Here is a 26,955-nt window from a genome sequence, read left to right as displayed (position 1 = left end):
ATTTTTTATTTATTTATGACACTCACACACACACACAGAGAGAGAGAGGCAGAGGGAGAAATTATTTCCATTTTAGATTTCAAAGATGTTTAGATTTCATAAACTAGACTGTATCCCTCAAGGGGCCATGTTCTAGTTATCTTGGTGAAATTTATAATCATAAACCTGAACATCCCATCCCCATATCCCCCAAATTCTTCTGTAAGGATAAAATCCTTGTGGCATGTGTGCCCCTGGCTTCCCTGTCTCACCTTCTCTGCCTTGATTTCCCTTTTCAACACGCCCCGCCCCATGCAAGCCCTAAGCCAGTACCTAATGCCAATAATTAATAATCAGAATCCTGACACTCATTTTCTGAGAATGGGGTTCATTAAGTCTGGGGTGGGGCCTATAATTTTTTTTTAATTTTAGAAATCTCTCCTGTGATTCTAAACTTCAGTCAGTATTGAAAATACTGCTTGTGCAGGACCTTCAAGTTATTGTCCTCAAACATGCTATGTGCATGTCTCTGTCTTTGTGTATGGCTTTTTTTTTTAAATTTTTTTTATTTATTTATGATAGTCACAGAGAGAGAGGGGGGCAGAGACACAGGCACAGGGAGAAGCAGGCTCCATGCACCGGGAGCCCGACGTGGGATTCGATCCCGGGTCTCCAGGATCGTGCCCTGGGCCAAAGGCAGGCACCAAACCGCTGTGCCACCCAGGGATCCCGTGTATGGCTTTTTTGTCTATTTTCTGACTAGCTTGGAACTTTCCATGTGGTCTCAGCTGCTGACTAAGGTATCATTCTCTTCAGGGAGCTTTCCTGAACTTTGAGTCTGGGTTAAGCTGCTCTTAGTATAATACCTGGTTCTTCTATATTAGAGCACTTACTATTTTCTGCAGTAGTGGCTTATTTGCCTTTGACCTAGAACATAAGTTCCAGGAGGACAGGGGCTCCTTCTGTCTTGTTTATTGCTCTAGGCCCAATTTCTGTGAAGGTTTCTCTGCCAGTTTCTAGAAACCCCATTGAATTAATTTGCAAACTCATAGCTACATAAGGAAGCTTTCACTGAGGACATAAACCAAACTGAACTTCTAGTTATTGGTGAAGGAAGGACCCCAGTCAGGTCCTCCCCAGGTGTAAGTGGAAAGTATCTTTTCCACATCATGTTGTCTCTCCTGATTGCTGTGGGAAGTGTGTGAGCAGTATTACTGGCCTTGTTCCCAGTACCACACTTAAATACAATTTCTGCTAGGACATATGTTCACATTCTGATGTATTAATAAAATTATTTTGAAAATATTTGCCATTTTCCCTAAAATTCTATAAGAAAGCCTTTTATATAAGACAAAAGAAATGACTATACTTTGAATTGTATTCTACATTGCCACCTTCTCACTTCTATGCACTAGGATGCAACCACATTGAAAGATTAAAGTGTTAATTTACTAACCTTCAGTCAAATACACTACATAATTTAATCCAAATTTCCCCTTTGAAGCACTTAGTAGTAGTAGTAGTAGTTGTTGTAGTACTACTTCTAAGGAAAACCTTAGAGAAGTGAATTAGTATGTGGAAAGTGAGATGATAAATGGCACAGTGTGTCTGAATCCATGTCTGCTTGACTCCAAAGCCACTCAACAATACTGCTGTTATGTAAACCCCTACCACACACGTGGTCTGGATGAAATAAATTCATAATCCTAACCACATACTTGGTCCAGATGTACATGTAAACTCAAAAGCAAAAACAATGGCTCTCAGAATTTCAGGGAACTTCAAAAGTGTAGCCCCAAAACTTCAAGTGACATTATGTGTATCAATAAGCTAATTTACTTGTCAATTATGAAGTTATAGAACAATTCTTTTTCTCTAGAAAGACTAGAGGATTATCAGGAAGATGATGGTGGCATAGTTTTTTAATCTTCCTAAAGAAACAGAGAAATTAGTGGCAGCAAAACAAAAATACAGAAACTCTAGATGACAAGGTATCTTCAAAGATCCCCAAGAATACACAGATTGGGACAAACTACCAAAACTACATGCTGTAAGAAACCAGAAATCTACAGAGAGAAGGCAGAAGGACTTGTGAAGGCCCTAGAACCAGGGAGTCCAGGCTGCCACCAGGTCTCACTGGAAAGCTCTGGAAAGCTCAGGAGCAGCCCCAATGGACTTTCTGGGCTCTGATTAATAGATAAGACCAACATGTCTCCAGGTCTGACAGTGCTGTAGCATTCTGTGGTCTGAGTTCTGTGAATCCATAATACCAACAATTGAAAGTAGTGGTTAAAGTCCTGTACTAAGGAAGAACTACTGGGAGTTGCATCCAAACAGGAAGACAGGGATAATGGGATGAAGGAATGATACAGTCCAGGTAAAAAGGGGTGAGGGGAAGCAAAGGAGCCTGAGTCTCCTCTCCATCACTTGGAAAATAAGAGGAGTGAGATCTTGAGAAGCATGAAATTAGAAAAACAACTCTGGTCCACACTTCCCTCCTAAAACACCATGAAAACTCATTTCACTTAAAACTGAGCAAAACAAAAAGATTACAGTCAATTCCATATGGAGTTAATATAAGAAAAAGAATGAGCTGAAAGAAAATCACAGAAGCAATGAAAAAATACCAATTAGAATTATCAAAGCTCATGAATTAGGTGATTAGTAAAAAACCAATCTTAAAGGCAGGTGTAACCTATCTGCAAAGGATTAGAAATGAAAGAAAAAGTCATTTTGAAAATGAAGAGTAAACTAGAAGGAATGCAAAAACAAAAACAAAAAAAACTAGAAGGAATGCAAAAATGAATATACATAATAGGTAATATCTTTAAATAAACAGAATATGTGAAGAGTCTAAAATGATGGGGGGAAAGCTAACAAAAACTTCAGGAGACTAGGCAGAGAAAATAACACACACATAGTAAGTCCTGAAGAAGGAAACAAAACATAATAATAGAGAAAATTTTTAAAACTATGATTTAAGAAACCTGAAATAAATAGAATCTGAGAGTATATTGGAAAGTCACCATATACACCTGGGAAAATTGGCCCAAAATGTGCTAACATAGAGAAATATTCTAGTACAACTGCTGGACTTTAATAAAAAAGAAAAAAAAATTATTTGGTCATCTAAGCAAAAAGACCAGGTCACTTCTAAGGGAAAGAATAAGATATTATCTTTAGCCTTTTCAGTAGTGATGTTTTTATGCTGAGGGAAAGAGAATAACATATGCAGACTATCTCAAGAGAAAATGTGAATCAATGTTTTAATATCCAGCCAAAATGACCTTCAAGTATAAAACTGTTATAAATGTGGAAGACTCCAGGGAATGTGAACACAGGCCCTTCTGAGGAATCGACTTGAGACTGACAGATCTCCAAAAAGACTAGAAAGACATTGACAAAAGGATGGAAGGTTTCTTAAAATGCTCTAAGGCTTCATTTCCTTCAGGATGAGGTTTAAGTCATTAGCATGATTCAAGTGTTTTCCCAGTCTGGCTCAACCTTACCTTCTGGTCTTTTTTTTTTTTTTTTTTTTATTATTATTTTTTTATTTTATTACCTTCTGGTCTTACTTCTAAGTGTATACTTTTGTATAAACTATTTTGCAGCCTCTAGGCTTACTGGTGTTCCCTAAAGTGCCATGTTCTTTTACATTTGTGCCTATGTCACTTTCTTTACCTGGATGCCCTTCTAAGCTCCCAGAAAATCCTACTCAGCCCTGAAAAGTGACTCCTTTTAATAGCAGCTTAAATAATATTTCCCCCATAAAATCCACCCCCTCCCCTTCTTAGTATGGTACTCCTACCCTCCACATTTCTGAAGCTGCTTTCCTCTCAAATCCATTCCTTCATTCTCCCATATTTGCCACAACTTGATTTTGCTTGAGTGTCTAACTGTCACACAGAAGCACTTGGAGAAAGTGCTTCTATGCCTCAGAGGTAATTCTTGACTGGCCTAAGCCTATCATGGAAGTCTCATTCCCTTGACCATTATTTGTTTAGGGCTGGGCTAGATATGGCCCAGTTATGATCAGTGAGTTCTGAGATAATGTCACCCAGGAATCCTCTGGAAGTTTTCCTGTTTATAATAATCATCACAGGTCATATTGAGAATGACAGAGCCTGGAATCAACCAGGCCTAAAATCCACTTTGGCCATTTAAAACCAATGGCATTTGTAGCAACAGTTTTCATTCTATTGTAATGATTTTCTTTTTTTTTTTTTTTAATTTTTATTTATTTATGATAGTCACAGAGAGAGAGAGAGAGAGAGGCAGAGACACAGGCAGAGGGAGAAGCAGGCTCCATGCACCGGGAGCCCGACGTGGGATTCGATTCCGGGTCTCCAGGATCGTGCCCTGGGCCAAAGGCAGGCGCCAAACCGCTGCGCCACCCAGGGATCCCTTGTAATGATTTTCTAATGGGTCCTTTCCCCGTTATTTGTGAGCTCTTTAAGAACAGAGCTGTCTGGTCTTGTTCTTTGTTTCTCATTTGGAATGTGGTCTAATGTCTGTCACAGAGTAGACTTTCTTTTAAGAAAATTATTTATTTATTCATGAAAGACAGAGAGAGAGAGAGAGAGAGAGAGAGAGAGGCAGAGGGAGAAGCAGGCTCCCTGGGGGAATCTGATGTGGAACTTGATCCCAGGACCCCAGGGCATGACCTGAGCCAAAGGCCTGAGCCACTCAGGTGCCCCTCACACAGGAGACTTCCAATAAATGTTTGACGAATTGTGAAAAAAATAAAAATAATGAGGGAACTATGACTTTAGGATACTTAGCCACAGTCACAAATACTAAAAAGCAAAGACCATTAATTATGTATTGATAGTATAACTATGTAAAAGTAATCTAAGTGGGTAAGACCAATTCAACCTCACAGTCTTCCTGGTTGTCTTGCTGCTTTATCAGTAGAGACAGTGAGTCACAGCGCTGGGGCCATACTGGAAGAAATAACAAAAGTGATCACATCTGCTTCTGCTCCAAGAACTTCCTAAGGTGCATGGTATGAGATAGAGGGAGCCAAAATCTCAATGAGATCATGGGCATGGCTCACCAAGGTCTTATAATGTTTACAATCTGTGGGACAGTGAAATGTTAGACTCAAGCCTACAGGTCCTGCCAAAGTTTGTTTATTTGCTTGGAAGGTGAGATTTCTCTCTCTCTCTCTCTCTCTCTCTTTTTCCCTTTTAGGTTTAAAGATTCTAAACATACGACATCTTGACTCACATAGTTTCTATGGAAAGGGAGACAGTATATTTGAGAATGGAAAAAGTAATTATTCTGCCAAAACTGTCTTTCACTAATGCTAAACAACTGGGCAAATTTAACACATTTTCCACCTTCTCACATATCTTAAAAACTAGGCCTTGCCAACTCGCCACTGGTGTGATATTGGTTGTGCACAATTCACATTTTCATCTGTCATGCAAAAACCCCCAATTAGAATAATAATAGTAATAACAATGAAAACAGTCTAGCTTTTTGCAGTTTACAAAGGATTTCCACAAAGCTATCTCCTTTGATCCTCACAGCTCTGCCTTTGGGAGGCATGATACACCTCCCCCCCTTTTATAAGATGGGAAGGGTCAAGGTTCATGAATAGTTAGTGACAAAACTAAAAATCCACTTTATGTTTCCTGATTTCTCATTTCTGCTATACGCTGTGTGCTTAGACCAGAAAATACCAACAATTATATCTACCAGATTAGACCTAGTTATAAACAGTGAGAAGAGTCTTCACAATTTAGAGGATTAAAAATTCCAAAGAGATGAAGCTACTTTGCCAATGACAGTCCATAAGACAAACAAAACAGTAATTGAAAGAGAGAATATGAAACACCTTTATAATGCTATTAAAGCTTGAATGTGTAATCAAGCAGGAAAAAGTGTCAAGTTCAAATTAACCGAAGTTAAGTCAAATACACAAAATAGGACGAAAAATGTAAAGTAACAAAATACTTTTGGTTAAAATTCAACTAATAGGAAAATATTAAGGTGTTATTTACAGATTAATGAATAAAACAGAAAATTGGATGTTTGGGCATAGAGCAATTATACTAATGGGTATGAAATTCCTTCTCTTGCCTCCAGCGAAAAGAACTGGCAGTTTTCTGATGAGGTGAGATATACATAATGCAACTTTAAAGCACATACAAGGCAAGCATAACATGACTTAAGAACAAAAATTTTTAACCAGAAGGGCTATAAAAATACTGTTTTATGCCATACAGAAACCATACAATGCATAATACAGTATTTGAAAAAGATTTAAAAATAGCACATTGCATATAAAAAATTCCAAAAATGCTACTTTCACATTAGAACAGCATGTCAGAGAAACCAAAACTGAACAGGCAAATCTTGTCCTAAAAGTATATTCATTACATCAAATGCTTTAAAAATTTTAAATACAACATATATACACAAGGAGAACAGGCTGTTTGTGTCGCTCTGTCACACAGTAAGATCCTTGTTCTGTTTCTAGGAGTTAACAAGTCCAACAGCTAAAAAAAATTTACTGATTTAGAACTACCTTCAACTTTCAAATGCAGTTCTTCAAAAATCAAGGTGAGGATATCAGTTATTACCTTTTCTTTTCATTCTAAACTGAAGTAAAAGTAAATTAATTTCAGGTAAAATAATTGATTCACTCCTCAGAGTGTAGATTTGCATGGCTGAAAATGCATTGTACCTTGAGGGTAGCTCTATCAAATTAAATCACAAAAAAAAAAGAACAAATTTAATGGTTTTGATTTTCTCTACTTCCCAAGCCTAATTTATGATAATTTTCTTAAATATCACAGTTTTCTGTGATATCTTCCTATGTCCTGTGTTGATTCTGTTTTAGATACATTATTATATTAATAAGGAGGTCTAAATTGTGAGAAACCATTGTGTATCCTATTCAGAGGCTTAGAGAGTTAATTAAATGACATTCTTAAATGATGACTTTGAAAAAAGCATATAATTAGTACAAAAAGCTGAACAAATGTAAGTCAAATTATCATAAAATAGCTATTATATAAATATATGTGTGCATATATATGCATTTAATTTTTAATATTAGATATATATATTTTTAAATAATGGCTTTAATTGTCATTTTGAATATATGGTAAGGGAAAGTGTACTTTAATTAAATATACATCATACCAGTGATGCTGGCAAGGCTGAGTTAATCCTAATATTGATAACTATAAAAAATATTTTGTACATGATAAGACAATGAGAGAAAAAAAGCAATCCCTTTGAAACAAAACTAAATATATATATATATATATATTCACAGTGGTTTGTATAAACAGTATGCACTTCATGACAAAAACATGTACAGATTGAGCACCCTAGGGCTCTCTATATCCTAAAGAAAATGAGCATTTACATTATTCATGGATTGAACTGAATTTTAAAAAGATCAATTGTACACTTACCCCTTAGGATAAAATGTTCTGGGTTGTACAACTTTAACACCATCATTAAAGTTGTTTGCAAAAGGAATACAGAATTAAAAAAACAAAACTTGGGATCCCTGGGTGGCGCAGCGGTTTGGCGCCTGCCTTTGGCCCAGGGCGCGATCCTGGAGACCCGGGATCGAATCCCACGTCGGGCTCTCGGTGCATGGAGCCTGCTTCTCCCTCTGCCTGTGTCTCTGCCTCTCTCTCTCTCCTCTCTGTGTATTCTCATGAATAAATAAATAAAATCTTAAAAAAAAAAAAAAAAAAAACTTTTTTTCTTGGGAGTGGAGAGTCTTTCATTTGCTGTTATAACCAGCAAATACCATTCATTAACTCAAAAAATGGAAGAGGGGGCCCCCTAAACACTATTTGAGCAAGCTGACCAATATACATTACAGTTTTAAAAATGAAAGTTATATGCTCTATGTTACAAGTCCCAACTAGGCAGTGTCAGAATGACATCTATTTCTTTTTTTTTTTTTTTTTTTATGACATCTATTTCTTTGCTTGCTTTGTGATCATACCCCTTGGAGGTGTTATAGGTCACGTGGCATTTGGCTTCTTTTTCTCTGCAGGCTTTAAAATATGAAAAGAACTCATTAGAGTCTCGACCACACTCATCATGGCACCTGCATTGTCAAAGTCTCCAAAATAATTGGGTTCAGGAAACAGAGTGACCAACTGCGTCTTTGCAAGAAATTCATATCCATCTTCAACCACCTGATGGGCTCTACATAGAAGATCCAAATCATGCTTATGGAGAAATTTTGCAACCACTTCTACACCAAATGTGAAGGACACTCCTCTGTCATTTTCATCTCAGCCTAAGACATCTTTAAGGGGGTCAGACCAGAAAAGATTACAAAGACCCTGATCTGGTACATCAGTTGGTCACGTAATTTGCCGAATCTGCTCCATAGATCAAAGATCTGGTGATAAACCTCTGTGACAGCAGAGTATCTTCTCATCCACGATGGCTGGTATCGGTAAACAGTTAAAGCAGTATTCATCATAAAATCCATAAATTCTATTGATGCTGGCACACTCATGTTTTCCTCTGAGAAGAAAGAATTCTCAAGATATTTGATTTTGTAAGCCAGTGAGGGGCAGGTAGTCTCCGATGACTGCTTCCCCTGTCCCCAAGGCACCGTTGCTTTCTGGTGGGAAAGTTGAAGCAAATCATAGTCTTGCCCGTGGATATCACCACTATTGTGAGTGGCGCTTCAAGGCCTAGTAGGATAGGCTGACCGAGAAGGATCTCTCAGGACTTTACGCACAGTCCTCGGATTTCATTCTCCTGTAGCTGGACTTTCTTACCAGGCTTGGACCCTCTCACTTCCTGCAGCCATTGGATGATGCTGTTGACGTTGAGTTTATCCCCCCTAACTGCCCCGCTCTCTGCTTCCTCCTTCTCTCCTCACCGGAACCATGAGAAGCAATATTAGATATATTTACAACTTCTTCCCACTTGTACTCAATAACACACAGTTGTCAAGCAACTTCAGGTTAAAATCCAGTCAGATGCCTCTGAACAGTGAGTTGCAAGGACCACACTAAGAATGACACTTGAAACCATAATCTTGACAGGAAAAAAAAAAAAGTTTAACTACATGAAATACTATTTAAAAAAACCAAGAGTCTCTCATTTATGGAGAGACCGTTTTCAAAAGGTTTACTTGTTTGGTCTATTACATCACATTTTTTCTGTAAATATGTGGTTAATATCTCAGTTTGATAGATAAGAGTCTATTTAACTCATAACCAACCTGAAAAATAACATACTAATGGCAACTAATCTACATTTTCATGAATGGTCTTCTAATATTTGAAGCCAGATATCTTGTCTACCTTATCTTCTGTGATGTGTACCTTTAATTTTCACATGAAATGACTTTCATGGGTCTCCTCTCTCTTTTTTATCAAAGTTTCTCTTAAAACACACCCAGCGTTTAACACAACATGGTCAGATGTGGTCTGACTAGAGGAGAGTGCATAGGAATTCCTATCTTCTGTGAAATAGATATAGTATTTCTGCTAGTGTGGCCAATCACACCTACTATTTCAGCAGTTACATTGCCCTATTTGTTCACATTAAGCTTTGTCAGCCAAAATCCCTGTATCATTTCTAAGTGAATTATTATACAGCCAGTACTCCCACATCCTGCATTTATGGGATTTCCAGCTTCCTTTTATTGCATAAAATGGACTGAGCAATTTTCATATAAAAGAGAGAAGCTTTTAGATGTAAATTTCACTTTGTAAAAATGTATTTCTATGTAAAACTTAGAAAAACCAAGGGAACCATCTGGATATTTTGAGGTAAGTAATTTATCTAAGCATTCTTAGAGGTAGAAAAAAATATTTTTTTGAGGCAGTAGTTCTCAAACTGTGTTTCACATTAGAATTCCAAGGGGGAATTTTTAACTTTCTCTAAGCTCAAGCTGGACCTCATACCAATTAAATCTAAGTGTATGGTGGTGGGAGTCAGCAACCATACATATCTCTAGATGACTCCAATATATACCAAAGTTTGAAAACTACTGGTTTAAGAGTGTAAGTCGTATAATGAGAACACATGGGGGGCACATCTAAGTTTCATCACTATTAGTTATAAAGCCTTGAGCAAGTTACATAACTTCACTTCAGTTTCATCATCTATGAAATGGAGCTAGTATTTACCTCCTGAAGGTTGTTAAAAGGATACATATAAAGCATATAACAAGGTGCCTGGCATATAATAGCTGTTACTAGTGTTATTTTTCTAATATTTTGAGAATGTATATGTTACCAATAGTTGGCACAACAAAATACCAACTTAAGGAATAAGCACATGAAATTTATTTTATTCCACATGTCATTCACCCTTATGAATATATTCAATATATATAACTCAAGTAGCAACATTTTTACTACATGTCAGTCCTGTTTTAAGAGCCAAATGGGAATGAGTTGTCAAAAAAATATGTCCTTGAGTATAATTAGATAATAAATTTGTTTATTTTATTAAAATCACTTTCATTCATGTATTCATTCATTTGGCAAATTAGGAGCCTCATAAATGTTAAGATACTATTTTATGTTGTGGAATTCAAAATAAATAATTTGGTTTCAGGCAGGGCAGCCCGGGTGGCTCAGCGGTTTTGCTTCAGCCCAGGGCATGATCTTGGAGACCCGGGATGGAGTCCCATGTCGGGCTCTTTGTATGGAGACTGCTTCTCCCTCTGCCTGTGTCTCTGCCTCTCTCTTTCTCTCTCTCTGTGTCTCTCATGAATTAATAAATAAAATCTAAAAAATAAAAATAAAAAAAATAATTTGGTTTCATATTATAATCATCTGGAGTGATTTTTTTTGAAGATTTATTTATTTTAGAAAAAGAGAGAAAGAGAGCATACACATGTGGTGGAAGAAGTGGGGGGCAGAGAGAGAGAATCTCAAGCAGACTCCCTGCTGAGCATGGAGCCTGATCCCAGAACTCTGAGAATCATGACTTGAGCTGAAATCTAGTCAGACACTTAACTGAGTCACCCAGGTGCCCCCTGGAGTCATTTTTTTTTTTTTTAGAAATATGAATGCCTAGGCCATAGTCTCAATACATAGAATGGGGATGGGGCTCTTGCATGAGAATATATTTTTTAAAGCTCTGAAGGCAATGTGCATCTAGAATAGAGAATGACTGATGTGCACAATTCAGACTGTGTTGCTATTACAAAGTCAGTACATGGATGATGATCTGAAATGCCCACATTTAGTTTAAGAATAGATGAGGGAGGGATCCCTTGGTGGCGCAGCGGTTTAGCGCCTGCCTTTGGCCCAGGGTGCGATCCTGGAGACCCGGGATCGAATCCCACGTCGGGCTCCTGGTGCATGGAGCCTGCTTCTCCCTCTGCCTGTGTCTCTGCCTCTCTCTCTCTCTCTGTGACTATCATAAATAAAATAATAATAATAATAATAATAATTAATAATAATAATAGTAAAAGAATAGATGAGGGAGGGTGCTTCTGGAATCTTCTATAAGAATGAGAACAGTAGCAAAAATTGGCAAAAGTAATTTCTTTAGAACTCTAGAATATAATGAAAAGTTCATAATTCAGCATGTTTATGCAAGAAAAATGGCTTGATCTCAGTAAGAACAATAAGTTTTGTGGCATTTAAAAACTTTCCCTATTCCCACCTCCCTCTCCCCAGCTTGATAGTAGCTAGAAACTATGTTATCTGAGAATACCTGTAGCCTAGCAACCATAGGAGGAGAAGAATGTGTTTGGAGCTCCGCCTAAAGCTCTATCCCAACAGAACACTTGTGATTTGACTTTTTTTTTTAATTTATTTTTTATTGGTGTTCAATTTACTAACATACAGAATAACCCCCAGTGCCCGTCACCCATTCACTCCCACCCCCCACCCTTCTCCCCTTCTACCACCCCTAGTTCGTTTCCCAGAGTTAGCAGTCTTTACGTTCTGTCTCCCTTTCTGATATTTCCCGCACATTTCTTTTCCCTTCCCTTATATTCCCTTTCACTATTATTTATATTCCCCAAATGAATGAGAACATATAATGTTTGTCCTTCTCTGATTGACTTACTTCACTCAGCATAATACCCTCCAGTTCCATCCACGTTGAAGCAAATGGTGGGTATTTGTCATTTCTAATAGCTGAAGAATATTCCATTGTATACATAGACCACATCTTCTTTATCCATTCATCTTTCGTTGGACACCGAGGCTCCTTCCACAGTTTGGCTATCGTGGCCATTGCTGCTATAAACATCGGGGTGCAGGTGTCCCGGCGTTTCATTGCATTTGTATCTTTGGGGTAAATCCCCAACAGTGCAATTGCTGGGTCATAGGGCAGGTATATTTTTAACTGTTTGAGGAACCTCCACACAGTTTTCCAGAGTGGCTGCACCAGTTCACATTCCCACCAACAGGGCAAGAGGGTTCCCTTTTCTCCGCATCCTCTCCAACATTTGTTGTTTCCTGCCTTGTTAATTTGCCCCATTCTCGCTGGTGTGAGGTGGTATCTCATTGTGGTTTTGATTTGTATTTCCCTGATGGCAAGTGATGCAGAGCATTTTCTCATACGCATGTTGGTCATGTCTATGTCTTCCTCTGTGAGATTTCTGTTCATGTCTTTTGCCCATTTCATGATTGGATTGTTTGTTTCTTTGGTGTTGAGTTTAATAAGTTCTTTATAGATCTTGGAAACTAGCCCTTTATCTGATATGTCGTTTGCAAATATCTTCTCCCATTCTGTAGGTTGTCTTTAATGGCAAGTTCTAAGAAAAGCTCCAAAGCTTTGTCTTTACCTCAGGGCTTATTCATTAAGGAAAGCCCTATTCTCAAGGCGTGTCATAAAAACTATCAGTGGCAATTATTTAACATAAAACCTGTTTGATATGGTAATATCAGTTCATCAGTTCGGACAAATGAGAGGCTGGCCCAAACATAATTAAAAAGGAAAATTTTAAAAATGGGATGTCCATAGAGGGCTTTGAAAAACTCCAACATTTTTGTGGGGATCTGAAATGCCACATATAAGTGAAGGGCATGTGTATGGTCAGAAAATACCTGAGATGGCCCTAAATGCTCATCTCTGGCTGACTTTGAGGCTCTACACAAGCAGAAATAAAGGGGAAAGTTGCAAACTGTTGGAGTGTTCAATGTGTGCCATAAAGTATACACAGAACACCTCATTAAGGATGAGAAACCTACTGGTGAAAAGAATTTAAGGAAATTTCTGTTAACTCATTTGCTGACCAGTAACTCATTTGCTCAGTAACTGAGCAGAAATCTCAGTGGCCATACTGACAAAGAATAGACATTATAGAATTAGTACAAGAAAGTAACTAACAAAGAAACAAAAGCAAAAACAGCAACACATAGCAAAAATACAACCCCTGAGAAGGAGGAAATCTGATTTCCAGAGTTTCTACATTGTATTATTTAAAATACTAAGTTCTTTCCAAAAAAAATTATGAGACATACAAAGAAAGGGGAATGTTTACCACAAAATATAACCAAAGAAAGAAATCAGTCAATAAAACTGGACCCTAAGGAAGCCCGTACCATCTTGGATTTAATAAAGGCTTTAAATCAGCTATTAAAAATAAGTTCCAGGAACTAAAGGAAACCATGCCTAAACAACTAAATTTGAGACCGTATCTCAGGAAGTAGAGAATATTAATAAAGGGATTGAAATTACATATAAAAAAGAATCATTAGAGGGCAGCCCAGGTGGCTCACCTGTTTAGCGCCGCCTTCAGCCCAGGGTGTGATCCTGGAGACCTGGGATCAAGTCCCACATCGGGCTCCCTGCATGGAGCCTGTTTCTCCCTCTGCCTCTCTCTCTCTCTCTCTCTGTCTGTCTCTCATGAATAAATAAATATACTCTTTAAAAAAAAGGAATCATTAGAAATTCTTCAGTTGAAAAGTACAGTAATTGAATTGGAATTCACTTCATGGGACCAATAGCAGATTTCAGCATGTAAAAGAGAGACTCAATGAACTTGATTTATTGAGACCCAATGAATCTGATAGGCCAATCAGACTATCCAGTCTTCAGAAACAAAAGAAAATGAAGAAAAATGAACACATCATCAGAGATCTATAAAACAGCATCAAGCATACCATTCTACATATATGGGAGTTTTGGAAGAAGAGGAGAGACACAAGGGGCCAAAAGAATTTTTTTTTTTAAATTTTTATTTATTTATGATAGTCACAGAGAGAGAGAGAGGCGCAGAGACACAGGCAGAGGGAGAAGCAGGCTCCATGCACCGGGAGCCCGACGTGGGATTCGATCCCGGGTCTCCAGGATCGCGCCCTGGGCCAAAGGCAGGTGCCAAACCACTGCGCCACCCAGGGATCCCCAAAAGAATATTTGAAGAAATAATGGCAATCACTTCTCGAATCTGATGAAAAACTTTAACCTATATATTCATGTATCTTAATGAATTCCAAGTAGGATAAACTACCACAGACTAACTAATATAAACTGTATAGGAGCTCTGGAAACCAGTTCAGAGATCTATAGCAAAGAAGTAAGAAAAAGTCACAATAAAAACTTCAGGAAATTTCCTGGCATTTTTTTCTTTCTCTTGTCCCACCCTCTTCCAGGCAATGACACAGGAGGAAGCAGATCAACTCCCAGTTCCTTACCTTGGAAATTATCTGCAACACTCTGGCCTGCCTATGAGCTACCTCAGAGAGACTGGTTTCTATCTCACCTCACTCAGAGCTCAGACAGGAAATTGTGGCAGAGTTTGGACCTGAGGTGGCAAAAACTATGGAAGGCAGTGGCAGGCATTGTGGTGTGGGGGACTTTAGATTCACATATACCTGGGGGCAAGAGATTACAAACAGAGGAATATAATAAAACATCTATGCCCCCAAAGAGAAGCTGGAGTGAGACTCTTTGATAAATTAAGATATTTAAACACAGCCATAATCACAGGGAAGTTTTTAAAAAGGATACACACAGGCCCAGATAGAACACATGCCCAGAAAAGACCTCTAAAGACCTTATAGCTTCACCCTGGGCTGATTCCAATAGAAATGACAGGATCTTGTTAACTAACTTTCCACTTTTCCAATGTGGAAAAACTAGGAAAGGTGGCTGTATTTTCATATGCCCGCTTAAAAGATCACAACACATACCAAGAAACAAGGCAACACAGCTCATTCAAAGGAACAAAATATATCCTCAGAAACCATCTCCGAAGGAACAAATGTATCAGGAAGGCTTTAAAACAATTGTCTTAAGTATCCCAAAGCTAAAGGAAAATACAAAGAATTAAAGGAAATAAGGAAAATGACATAGGAACAAAATGAGAATATGAACAAAGAGATATAATGAAAAAAAAAAAAAGGAACCAAATAGAAATTCTGGAATTGAAAAGTACAATAGCTAAATTGAAAATTTCACTAGAGATAAAAAAGAGACTCAACCAGGCAAAATAAAGAATCAGTGAACTTGAAGACAGGTCATTTGAAGTTACTGATTCTAAGCAGCAAAGGGGAGAGAGAGAGCCAGAGAGAGAGAGAGAGAGAGAGAGATCAACATAGGCATTATGAGAGTCACAGTAGAAAAAAAGAGAGAAAGGGACAGAGAGATTATTTCCAAACATTTAGTCTTGGAACATTGAAAAACTCACAGCTCATATCATGATCAATGATGAAAAGACTGAACATTGTCCAAGACTAAATATTTTAGGCCACAAACAGGACTAAATGTCCAGACTAAAGATTTTAGGCCACAAAACCAGTCTAAATTTTTTTCAAAGACTGGAATCATACAAAGTGTCTTTTCCAAACACAATAATTGAATGAAAACAGAAATAAACACCTGAAGGAAAACTGGAAAATTCACAAATATGTGGAAATTAAATAACACACTTTTAAATAACCAATGGGTTAAAGGAGAAACTATTTTCTATTTCCTATTTCCATCTATTTCCTAGAGGGAAAAAAAATAGCAAAACAATAGAGAATATAAATGAAACCAAAAGTTGGCTATTGAAAAAGATCGGTAAAATTGACCAATTGTTAGCTAGATTGACCAAGAAAAAAAAGAGATAAGACTCCAGTAATTTAGATCAGAAATAAAAGAAGGGACATAACAACCAATTCTAAAGAAATAAAAAAGATCAAAAAGGAATATTATGCATGGTTGTATGCAAACAAGTTGAATAACTTAGATGACATGAACAAATTTCTAGAAACACATAATCTAATAAGACTGGATTATGAAGAAATAGAAAATCAATATATCTATAATTAGGGAATTGAAACAGCAATCAAAAAGCTCATGACAAGTTAAAGCCCAGGACTAGATGGTGTTACTGGTGAATTTCACCAAACATTTAAAGAAGAATTAACAATAATCTTCCTGAAAGTCTTCCAAAGAATTAAAGAGCTAATATTCTCAACCTCAGTTTATGATTCTGATACCACAGCTAGACAGACACTATACAAAAAGAAAACCATAGACCAGTACTGTTTGTGAATATTGATGCTAAATTCTTGACAAAGTGCTGACAAGCCAAATTCAACAGGATTATACACCATGACAAAATAGGATTTACTCCTAAAGTGTATGGATGGTTCAACATAAGAAAATCAGTAAGTGTAATATACCACATTAAGAGAATGAAAGTAAAAATCCATAAGAACATGTCAATTTCTGCACAGGAAGCATTTAAACGAAATCAAATACCCTTACATGATTTTTTTTTTAAGTCAACAAACTAGGAATAGAAGGAAATTATTTCAACATAAAGAAAGCCAGATAGGAAAAACTCACAGCTCCTATCATGATCAATGATGAAAAGACTGAAAAATTTCCCTCCAAGGTCAAGAGCAACACAAGTATGCCTGTTTTTATCACTTCTATTTGACATAGTACTTAGGAAGTCCAAAAAGAAAAAGAAATTTTATTTTTTTTAAAGATTTATTTATTTGAGAGAAAGAGAGTAAGAGAGAGTGTGTGAGTGGGGAAGGAGCAGAGAAAGGGAGAGAATCTCTAGTAGACTCCATGCTGAACATAGAGCCTCACAAGGGGTTTGATCTCATGCTCCTGAGATCATGACCTGAGCCAAAACCAAGTCGTTTAACCACTGTACCACACAGGCACCCCAAGAAAAAGAAATTTTAAGATCTAAATTGGAAAGGAAGAAAAAAATAATCTCTATTCACAAATGACATGATCCTATATGTAGAAAGCCCTAAATTCTGTAATAAACTGGTAGAACTAGTAACTGAATTCAGCAACATTGTAGGTTACAAAATCAATATGCAAAAATTAGTTGTGTTTGCACTATACATTAACAATGAACAATGTGAAATGGAAATTTAGAAAACAGTGCCAATTAGAATAGCATCTAAAAGAATAAAATACTTAGGAATGAATTTTTAGCTTTGTACACTGGAAACTATAAAAGATTGGTAAAGAAATTAGATACAAATAAATGGAAAGATATCTTGTGTTCATAGATTGAAAGATTTAATATTGTTAAGATGGCAGTGCTACCCGTAGTGATCTACAGATTCAATGTAATGAATGTATCAACATCCCAATACTTTTTCTTGCCAAAATAAATTAATTCATCCTAAAATCTATATGGAATCTCCAGAGACCCTGAACTGCCAAAATGATCTTGAAAAAGAAAAAGTTGGACTCCTTAGACTTCCTGATTTCAAAACTTACAACAAAGCTATGGTAATTAAAAGAGTGTGGTACTGACATATGAACAAACATGTAGACCAAGGGAATAGGATAAGAAACTCAGATATAAACCCTTGGCTATGTGGTGGAATGATTTTTGACAAGGCTGCCAAGACCATTCAATGGGGAAAGGACAGTTCTTCAACAAATAGTGTTGTGAAAACTGGATTCCACATGCAAAAAGAATTAAGTTGGACCCTTACCTTTTCTATATTAAAAAATAATAATTTGGAATGGATTAAGGTCCTAATGTAAGACCTGAACTATAAAAACCTAGACGCACTGGGTGTTATTCTATATGTTGGCAAATTGAACACCAATAAAAAATAAATTAAAAAAAAAACCTAGAAGAAAATAATCCAATGAAGCTAAAGTTTGAGCAGGCTGAGTTTAGGTCTAGAAGTAGGATAATAAAAGTATTCCAAGCATGGGACCCAAATCCATTTCACTTCTTAAAAACAAGGGTACACAGGGGCTTCCACATTCATGAAAGGAGGCAGGAAAACACTACTAACTACTGTGTATGGCTACTTCTTGTGTAAATATGTGTGTCTAGAGAAACAGAGTGGTGTAACTTTGTGACTAGGAACATCAGTGAGATGTCTGTTGGAGGAGAGTGGGGATGTGCTAGATGGGTGATGGGTATTAAAGAGGGCACATGTTGTGATGAGCACTGGGTGTTGTATGTAAGTGATGCACCACTGAATTCTACTCTAGAAACCAATACTACACTACATGTTAACTAAAATTTAAATTTTTTAAAAATAGGCTATACCTTTGGTTGTAACTTTCCATTCTGTATATTACACCTCTGTCAATTCCATCCCCTCCTACACTAGCAACCTACACGGCAGCCCTTTTTGGAGGTAGCGTCTGAGAAGTACATGGTAGGGGAGAGCAGCCCCAGAGCAGGGGAGGAATGTAGGTGAAAGCCACAGATTTGACCTTAGATGGGGTGGTCCTTCCAGCTGCAGTCTGAAGATAAGCCGTTTAACACCCTCACTATTGTTTTGGTCCTTCATGAATCCACCACTTGAAAATGTGGCATACGGAAAAAAAAATATTTGTAAGACAATTCACTTTAATCTTTTAGGATTTGGGGAACTGGGAGCCAGATGAGTATACTTCAAACTGTTTGGTGACTTTAAAATGAGAGCAGACCCCAAATAGGCAGAACACAAACATGGATCCCATTTTAAGGAGCTTTCAGATTTAAAACAAAACGAAACTGTGTAGCCTGTTAGGCACACCATTGGACAGCTATACATTTGACAGTCCAAACATGACCAAATCAAAGCTCATAAACCATGTTTATGGCAGTAGTCTTAGTATGAAACTACACCACTACACATGCCTTCTCTAGCTTCTCTTTGGCTTCCTGATTGGGCATGGGTCATTGGACAGCTGAAGGTAAACAGTGTGATGTCAGATTCCTGTGCTGTTTGATCAGCTGTGTTCCGTCACACCTGCAGTCAGGAAGCTGGCCTCATCCACACTCAGTGCTTGACATTCCTGGCTAAAATTGCCTAAACGTGTATTCCAACCTCACAGAAAGTAACTTTTTCTCTTCCCTTTTGGGGAATCATTCACAAATGTCTCTGATAAGCTACTCTGTTTGGAGGAGCTCCTTAGGCCACTGGGTTTGAAATTACTAGCGATTATTTTCCTCTAAGATCAAAATTCAGAACCAGACATTATTTTCTAAACAGCTAGCAAAATCAAGGTTAGGGAAGTGACAAAGCCAAATGATCTCATGGATATATTACTTATTTGGAGTATTCTTCCTAATTCTACAAGTGGGTTACAATACATGCAGAATAGTTATTCTAAAAATGAGAATACCTGTTTCCTATCTAATTCAAAAATGATGGCTATAATATAACACTTTAATACAAATTAGCCTGATAAAAAGGCAAATGAACATATCTGAACTTCCACTTTTTCTTATTAAAAACTTTTTAAAAATTAACGAAAAGAAACAGAATTAAGAAAATCAAATACTATCTTGCCAAACTGTGGAAGGAGCCTTGGTGTCCATCGAAAGATGAATGGATAAAGAAGCTGTGGTCTATGTATACAATGGAATATTACTCAGCCATTAGAAACGACAAATACCCACCATTTACTTCGATGTGGATGGAATTGGAGGGTATTATGCCGAGTGAAGTAAGTCAATCAGAGAAGGACAAACATTATATGGTTTCACTCATTCGGGGGATATAAAAAATAGTGAAAGGGATTATAGGAGAAAGGAGAGGAAATGAGTGGGAAATATCTGTGAGGGTGACAAAACATGAGAGACTCCTAACTCTGGGAAACGAACAAGGGGTAGTGGAAGGGGAGGTGGGCAGGGGGTTGGGGTGACTGGGTGATGGGCACTGAGGAGGGCATTTGGCGGGATGAGCACTGGGTATTATACTATTTGTTAGCAAATCAAACTGCAATAAAAATATACAAAAAAAGAACATAAAAATGCAACAATGTTTTAAGAAAGAAAATGGTTCTCATAAATGTTGGTGAAAGACAAGAAAATAATTAGAAGCAATGTACCAATTATATATTCTTTATATGAGTTTCTGTATCACAAATTTGAGTTGACGCTCTGCAGCAGAGTTTTGCTTCTTAAGAACAAAGAATTTAATACATGGATTTTTGCCAGACCCAGCTGTTGCATCACAAGTTTGTAATACTGAACACCTGTTCAACCACTGTTTTTCTCCCAAAAATGTGTTTGATCATGCAGCTTGAAAGGAATGGCTTTTCACTTCTATTTACAAATCTCTCAGACTTTTTACACAGTACTTTAATTGTCTGCAACCATACTTAGGGCTCATGAAATTTACTAAATAACTTCACTATAGAGGTCATGAGGATCTCTATCCTTTTCAGCAAGCTTAATTGGAAAAAAAACAAGAAATTTTCCTCAAGCCTAACACACAAAAAAACTCTCACCTTACAATGGTACGCTGTTAAATAAAATGACTTAGAAAAATATGCAGTGAATTTTTTGTGGTTATTTCAGTTCAGCTTTCTGTTCTTCAGTCTATCAAGAACTGATGAACAATGCTTATTTTCTGTCTTGGATATTCTTCCAAGTTTTATATATGACATAAAACAGGTTCGTATTTCACATTCTGATTTTCCGGTCATATAAAGAAGAAACAAAGAATTATTAAGCTTGCAAAACATACCTCTTTCATGTACCATATTTTCTTTACCACTGAGAAGCTATCAAAAACTATTACCGACTTTCTCAAAAATGAAGGAAAATGTTATGTTTTCTAATTGAGGTCTAGTGGTGCGAGTGTCAATCCTCCTTACTATGAAGATGTCACATTCCATTTGTTTTATGTCTCTAACAACTATAATGCAGCTGCAGTACAAAATCAGATTATGAATCTTTATTTGTCTCAAGGATCCCCCAAGTCAGTACCTTAGTACTTTGCTGCCTAGCTCATTCACTGATATGTCGCTTTAAATATTCCTTTGCAAGAAAAGATGCAATGCATTCACTAGAACTGATTTTCACATCTCATTTCCTTTACAGGTCTGAAAATGTGTTCTAATACACCTGGTGTTAAAAATATAAAAAGTGGATAACATCTGTTTTGAACAGTTGACATTTCACCATATCCACTCCACATGGACTCAAACATAGTGTGCTTAGGCTTCATGATGCCTGACAGACGTGGTAGGGACCCTGACATAGCATAAGCTGTCTGAAGGCTTGGCTTATGCTTTCTTCCCATTTATGTTGCTCTTAGCTATATTTGACAGCTGATTTCTGCAGCATTTCTGTCAGTGTTCTTAATCCAGACAAAGAAATTCTTTATTTCAAAATGGTGCTAAATCCTATCATTCATAAGTTAATAAGCTTAAATGACTTGCAAAGCATCTTATGTGGAAATTCTTTCTTAGAAAATAAAACACAATCTTTCCTAGAAAGTTGAGTCATTAACTTACTTGAATGGGGCTGGGGTGGGGAGGAGGAGGGAAGAACAGACCAAAGTATCTGGCAAGATATCTTCTAGTTCCTTAATTTTACTGCAAGCTGGAAGCCCTGCATAGTCAGAAAATGTTTCCTGCCTCTACTCTCCTTCAGAATTTATAACCTCATTAGAAAACTATTTTAATTCAAGTAAAAACAACAGAATATCCAAACTGCTACTTGAAAATGCTAAATTGAGGGCACCTGGGTGGTTCAGTGGTTGAGCACCTGCCTTTGGCTCAGGTCATGATCCCAGGGTCCTGGGATGGAATCCCACATCAGGCTCCCCACAGGGGGCCTGCTTCTCCCTCTACCTATGTCTCTGCCTCTCTGTGTGTCTCTCATGAATAAATAAATAAAATATAAGAAAAAAGAAAATGCTAAATTGAATATAATTGAGTAGGATAAATTTTGGATGGTGATGTTCAATAAAACATGAGGCCCCAGAAGAGTTCCAGTACACATAACCTGTCTCCATGCATACAGACATTTACAAGTATCTTTATCCATATTATTTCAGCTAATCCAAAAGGCAGTTGATTGTAAAATGTGCAATTATATTTACATACCACCAAGGAAAACATTGCCCTTTAACCTATGATGCAATGTCAATTATAAAACATTTCCCTGAGCTACTATGTTTGTATCTCTACCATTAGGTCAAAGGTAACTTTACTTTCTCTAAGTGAAAGAACATTCTAGAAAGTCTCAACTATTTTGTTTAACCTCATTCTGTATTTTAACACTGGAAACAACTGCATAAATGTTATGCATTTATGTTAAGATTATTTAAAAAAGGCATACAAAATGTAATGTGTACCTACAGAGGGTTTGGCAAACAGTGCGAAATAATGTTGCTGAATTAATGAAGTTATCTGATTTGCCCAGAGATTAAATGAAATCACTGCTGACTTCTAATATAATATTAATTATATTAATATAATATGATTTTAACTTCTACTTTACTGTATTCGTGTATTGTCACAAAACTCTTTAAGGCAAAATGAAAATTTAAATGTAAGTGCTTAAGAAGTATAAATCCAGTCCATTTACTAATTATTAATACTACAACATGTTCCTCTCAGGCATCGTTATATATTTGAGAGCTATCTTTCACACTTACTTAAAGCCAATGGAAGTGATGGAAGATGCTGTATCTCCTTAGGTATAATATGTGGATGAAATAGGAATAAAAAATTATTCATCCCTCAAGTTACTATGTCCTAGGTTGAAAATGGAATCAAAACCAAAACCAAATCTTTTCTATTCCTGATTTGTGATTAATTTTTGGTAAAAGAATTGAAAAAACAAAGAGCCCAACAATTCATGGATTTGAATTATTAATTAGGTTTAGTGTGAAAAAGGATTACTCAATAAACTATAAAAACATTGTTGAAAGCTTACTAAAATAAATACAGCAAGACCCAAATGTCTTTGTGTGGTTTACACTGTAATTACTTCAGAGTATAAATGGTTCAAAATTTGAAAATTCAATTATATGCATTTCATTTTCATTTAATTTTGTGAATTTTGAAAAGCATGTGGTTGTTTCTTTTTAAATTTTAGTTTTTTAGTCTCTCATTGAGGATGGCAAATACTGTTGGAAACAAAACACTGAAGGTAAAATTTTAAAGTTTCCCAAACTGAACAAGTGTCAAAGAGAGTTAAATAATGACAATTCTAAATGATTTTTAAAGCTTCTTTTTTTTAAACATACTCTGTCATTTAGAGCAGTTTTTGGTTGATAGCAAAATTGAGCAGAAGGTACTGAGGTTTCCCATAATGTCTGATCCCGCACATGCACAGCCCCCCATTATCAACACAGTGGTACCCCATTGTATGACAAATCGAAGATTTGAAATATTTGAAATATTCTCTCAAAGTGGCACACTAAATGATATTTTTTTAAAGCTTGTAGCATTTACATTTTTGAGGTTCTCAAAGCTTAAAAGAGCCCTAAGACTTTAAGAAATCCCATATTTTCTGGAGCAATAGGGCTTTTCTTCACAAAGGAACTGTCCAGAAAAAGCTTCAAAATGAAAAGAAAACTGTAGAAACTTGTTTGTTGATGTGGGTGGCAGCTGTTTTGTGGTAGAACCATAGCACAGGATATGGGGTTAGAACTGGGTCATATCATACGCTCAGTTACCATTCTAGTTATGTGATCTTCAGCAAGTGTTTAAATAATCTGACAACTTACTTTCCTCAGAAGCAAAAATAATTGTGCAGTTAATTGAGATGCTATATGCAAAAAGCTATAGGTTACATACATAAAATTAATTATGGTGAAAACAGTAAAATGACAATCTAGTGTGAAAAGAGGTAAGTACCATGGAATCTGCTTTACAACACAAATCTGGATGAAGAGTTGAGAGTCCTAGAAGGACACATACCTGGGAATGACCGTGTTAACTAAAGAAGAAAATCTCTGGCCAAATTAATATGTGGGACCACACTTCCTCTTTTTTTGGTTATCATCTGCTTATTTTTCTTATCATTTTAAGTTTTTATTTAAATTCCAGTTTGTTAACATAGTGTAATATTAGTTTCAAAACACAGTGATATTAGGTACTTCCATACAACACCAAGTGTTCATCATAGCAAGTGTATTCCTTAATCCCCATCGTATCATTTTATTTATTTTTTTCATCATGGTAAGTATATTCTTTAATCCTAATCCTCTATTTCCTCTATCCTCTCCACCCATCTTCCTTCTGGTAACTATCAGTTTGTATTCTATAGTTAAGAATCTGTTTCTTAGTCTGTCTCGGTCTCTCTCTTTTCTCCTTTATTTAAGCTCATTTATTGCTTAAATTCCACATATGAGTAAAATCATATGGTATTTGCCTTTCTCTGACTGACTTATTTCACTTAGCATGATACTCTCTAGCTCCATACATGTTATTACAAATGGCAAGGTTTTATTCTTTTTCATGGCTGAGTAATAGTCCAGTATATATATATATATATATATATGTGTGTGTGTGTGTGTGTGTGTGTACCACATCTTCTTTATCCACTCATCAATGGATACTTGGGCTATTTCTAATAGTTTAGCTATTGTAAATAATTCTGCTATAAACATAGGGGTGCATGTATCCCTTTGAATTAGTGTTTTTGTATTTTTTGGATAAATACCAGTATTGTAATTACTGGATTATAAAGGAGTTGTATTTTTAATTTTTTGAGGAAAAATATTTTCCAGTTTTACACAGTGGCTGCAGTTTTCATTCCCACCAACAGTGTAAGAGGGTTCCTTTTTCTTCACATCCTGACCAATACCTGTTGTTTCTTATGCTTTTAATGTTAGCCATCCAACAGGTATGAGGTTATATCTTATTGTAGTTTTGGTTTGCATTTCCCTGATGATGAGTAATATGGAGCATCTTTCCACATGTCTATTGGTCATCTGTGTCTTGGAAAAATGTCCATGTCTTCTGTCCATTTTTAAACTGGATTACTGTTTTGGAGGGTATTGAGTTGTATCATTTTTTTATACATTTTGTATACTAAACCTTTATAAGTTATATAATTTGCAAATATCTGCTCCTATTTAATAGATTGCCTTTTATTTTTGTTGATTTTTCCTTTGCTGTGCAGAAAATTTTTATTTTGATATAGTCCCAAAAGTTTATTTTTGTTTTTATTTTCCTTGCCTTAGGAGACATATCTAGAAAAATGTTGCTACAGCTGATGTCAGAGAGATTACTATGATTTTCTATCTCACATTTAGGTCTTTCATCCATTTTGAATTTGTTTTTGTATATGGTGTAAGAAAGTGGTCCAGTTTCATTTTTTTACATGTTTTTAGAATAGCTCAAATTAAAATTTTTGTTTCACTAACTTCATTCTCCTTTAACACTGGAAATTTAAATGCGTAAATAAATTATGAAATGGCCATACAACAAAATACTATACAGCTAAGGAAACTAGACAGGGTGTGGAAAGATATAGAGAGAATAAGAGAGGTATTCACAATTCATTGTTAAGGGAAAAACTCCAATCTAACTCTTAATCATGGTTATCCCCAAGTACTGAGATTACAGGTAATTTTTTTCCTTTGCTTTTATTTTTAATTAAAAAAACACTTTTTACTTGTAGGAGAAAACTCATAAAACTCCTTGTTTTTATTTACATCCTAAATTTTACAGAGTGAGGATGTAACCTATGTTATGTAAAACTTCAGGTTTACAGCTCTTTGCAGGGGTGCCTTAAAAGACAACCCACCATTATTTGCATATCTTAGACTTGGGTTTCCCAAAACAACAGCCACTAGCTGCATATGGCTACTTAAATTTAATTTAAATAATTTAATTAACATAAAACTTAATATAATTAAAAATTCAATTCCTCATTCATACTAGTCATATTTCAAGGGCTCAATAGCCACAGGGGGCTTAATGGTTACCATATTTGAAGAGTACATTTCCATAATCACAGAAATTTCCATTAGATTGAGCTATCTTAAACCATAGATTGGGATCTGTATACACAATAAGATACGATTTTTCAATATTATGAATGTGCTTTCTTCTTTTTGCATTTCTGAGCACATGACCTCTTTCATACTCTATCCCTGAGGTATCCTTCTACCTTGGGAAGATAAGTTTTGTTCTATAAAGATGAAGGAGAGAGACCATACAATACTCATTTACCTTCTCATCATAGAAAATAGGATTTTTCAAAAAAACAAGAGCCTTGCAAATCCACCATCTTTGCCTGAAATCATGGTCTTCTCATGTTTTGTAAAGTTACCATTTCTTAGTTGTCAAAGTTAAAATACAAAAACAAAAACTCAAACTCTCTCTTGATCACCTTTGCATAGCCAATACCAATCACACACCAATATCTGATTCTACTTTGCAATTCTTTCTTTTTCTTTTTCTTTCTTTTTTTTTTTTTTTTAGAGAAAGAGAGTAGGGGAGAGGTAGAAGGAGATAGTGAGAGAATCTTAGGCAGGCTCCATGCCCAGCATGGTTGATCTCACAACTCTGAGATCATAACTTGAGCTGGAATCAAAAGATGCTCAACCACTTGAACCACCCAAGTGCCCCTGCAATGATTTCTGTACTGACTCTTCTCTTTGCCCACACTGCCACTGTGTCAGGTCAGATTCTAATTATTTTCACCCGAACCACTGCACAAGCCTAATTAATCACCTACTCATATTTTCTAATTAACCAATCTGCTCACATCACATCCTTATTTAAAATTCTTCAAATGTTTGTGTTGCCTAAATGATAGTGCATACAGAGGAGTGTAGTTCTTGGTAAGAGTAGTGAACAAGCAGGGATGCCTGGGTGGCTTAGTGG

At 36.3% G+C, this 26,955-nt stretch overlaps 1 protein-coding gene, 1 long non-coding RNA gene and 1 pseudogene across 18 annotated transcripts in view; 1 reads left to right on the top strand and 2 right to left on the bottom strand.

Annotated features, from left to right (window-relative positions):
- LOC140629452 (outer dynein arm-docking complex subunit 2-like) overlaps positions 1-26,955 on the bottom strand; it is a 274,074-nt gene that overhangs the window by 104,626 nt on the left and 142,493 nt on the right. Inside the window, exon 22 of one of the 17 annotated variants that reach the window (XM_072818940.1) lies at positions 4,855-4,922. The exons of 15 other annotated variants lie outside the window; for them this stretch is intronic. In XM_072818940.1, coding sequence (XP_072675041.1) covers positions 4,887-4,922 — 36 coding nt within the window. In that variant the 3' untranslated portion in view covers positions 4,855-4,886. Of the gene's footprint in view, positions 1-4,854; positions 4,923-20,320; positions 20,790-26,955 lie in introns of those variants that run through there. One more of the 17 variants, XM_072818941.1, reaches the window with a different exon arrangement.
- Positions 1-26,955, top strand: part of LOC140629457 (uncharacterized) — a 187,149-nt gene that overhangs the window by 123,821 nt on the left and 36,373 nt on the right. The window lies entirely within an intron of this gene.
- LOC140629451 (serine/threonine-protein phosphatase PP1-gamma catalytic subunit pseudogene) lies at positions 7,720-12,941 on the bottom strand (annotated as a pseudogene).

Source organism: Canis lupus (assembly GCF_048164855.1).
Source record: "Canis lupus baileyi chromosome 5 unlocalized genomic scaffold, mCanLup2.hap1 SUPER_5_unloc_7, whole genome shotgun sequence".
Taxonomy (NCBI): domain Eukaryota; kingdom Metazoa; phylum Chordata; class Mammalia; order Carnivora; family Canidae; genus Canis; species Canis lupus.
The sequence above is the reverse complement of the archived record's forward strand: the minus strand, read 5'-3'. Positions and strand labels throughout refer to the sequence as shown.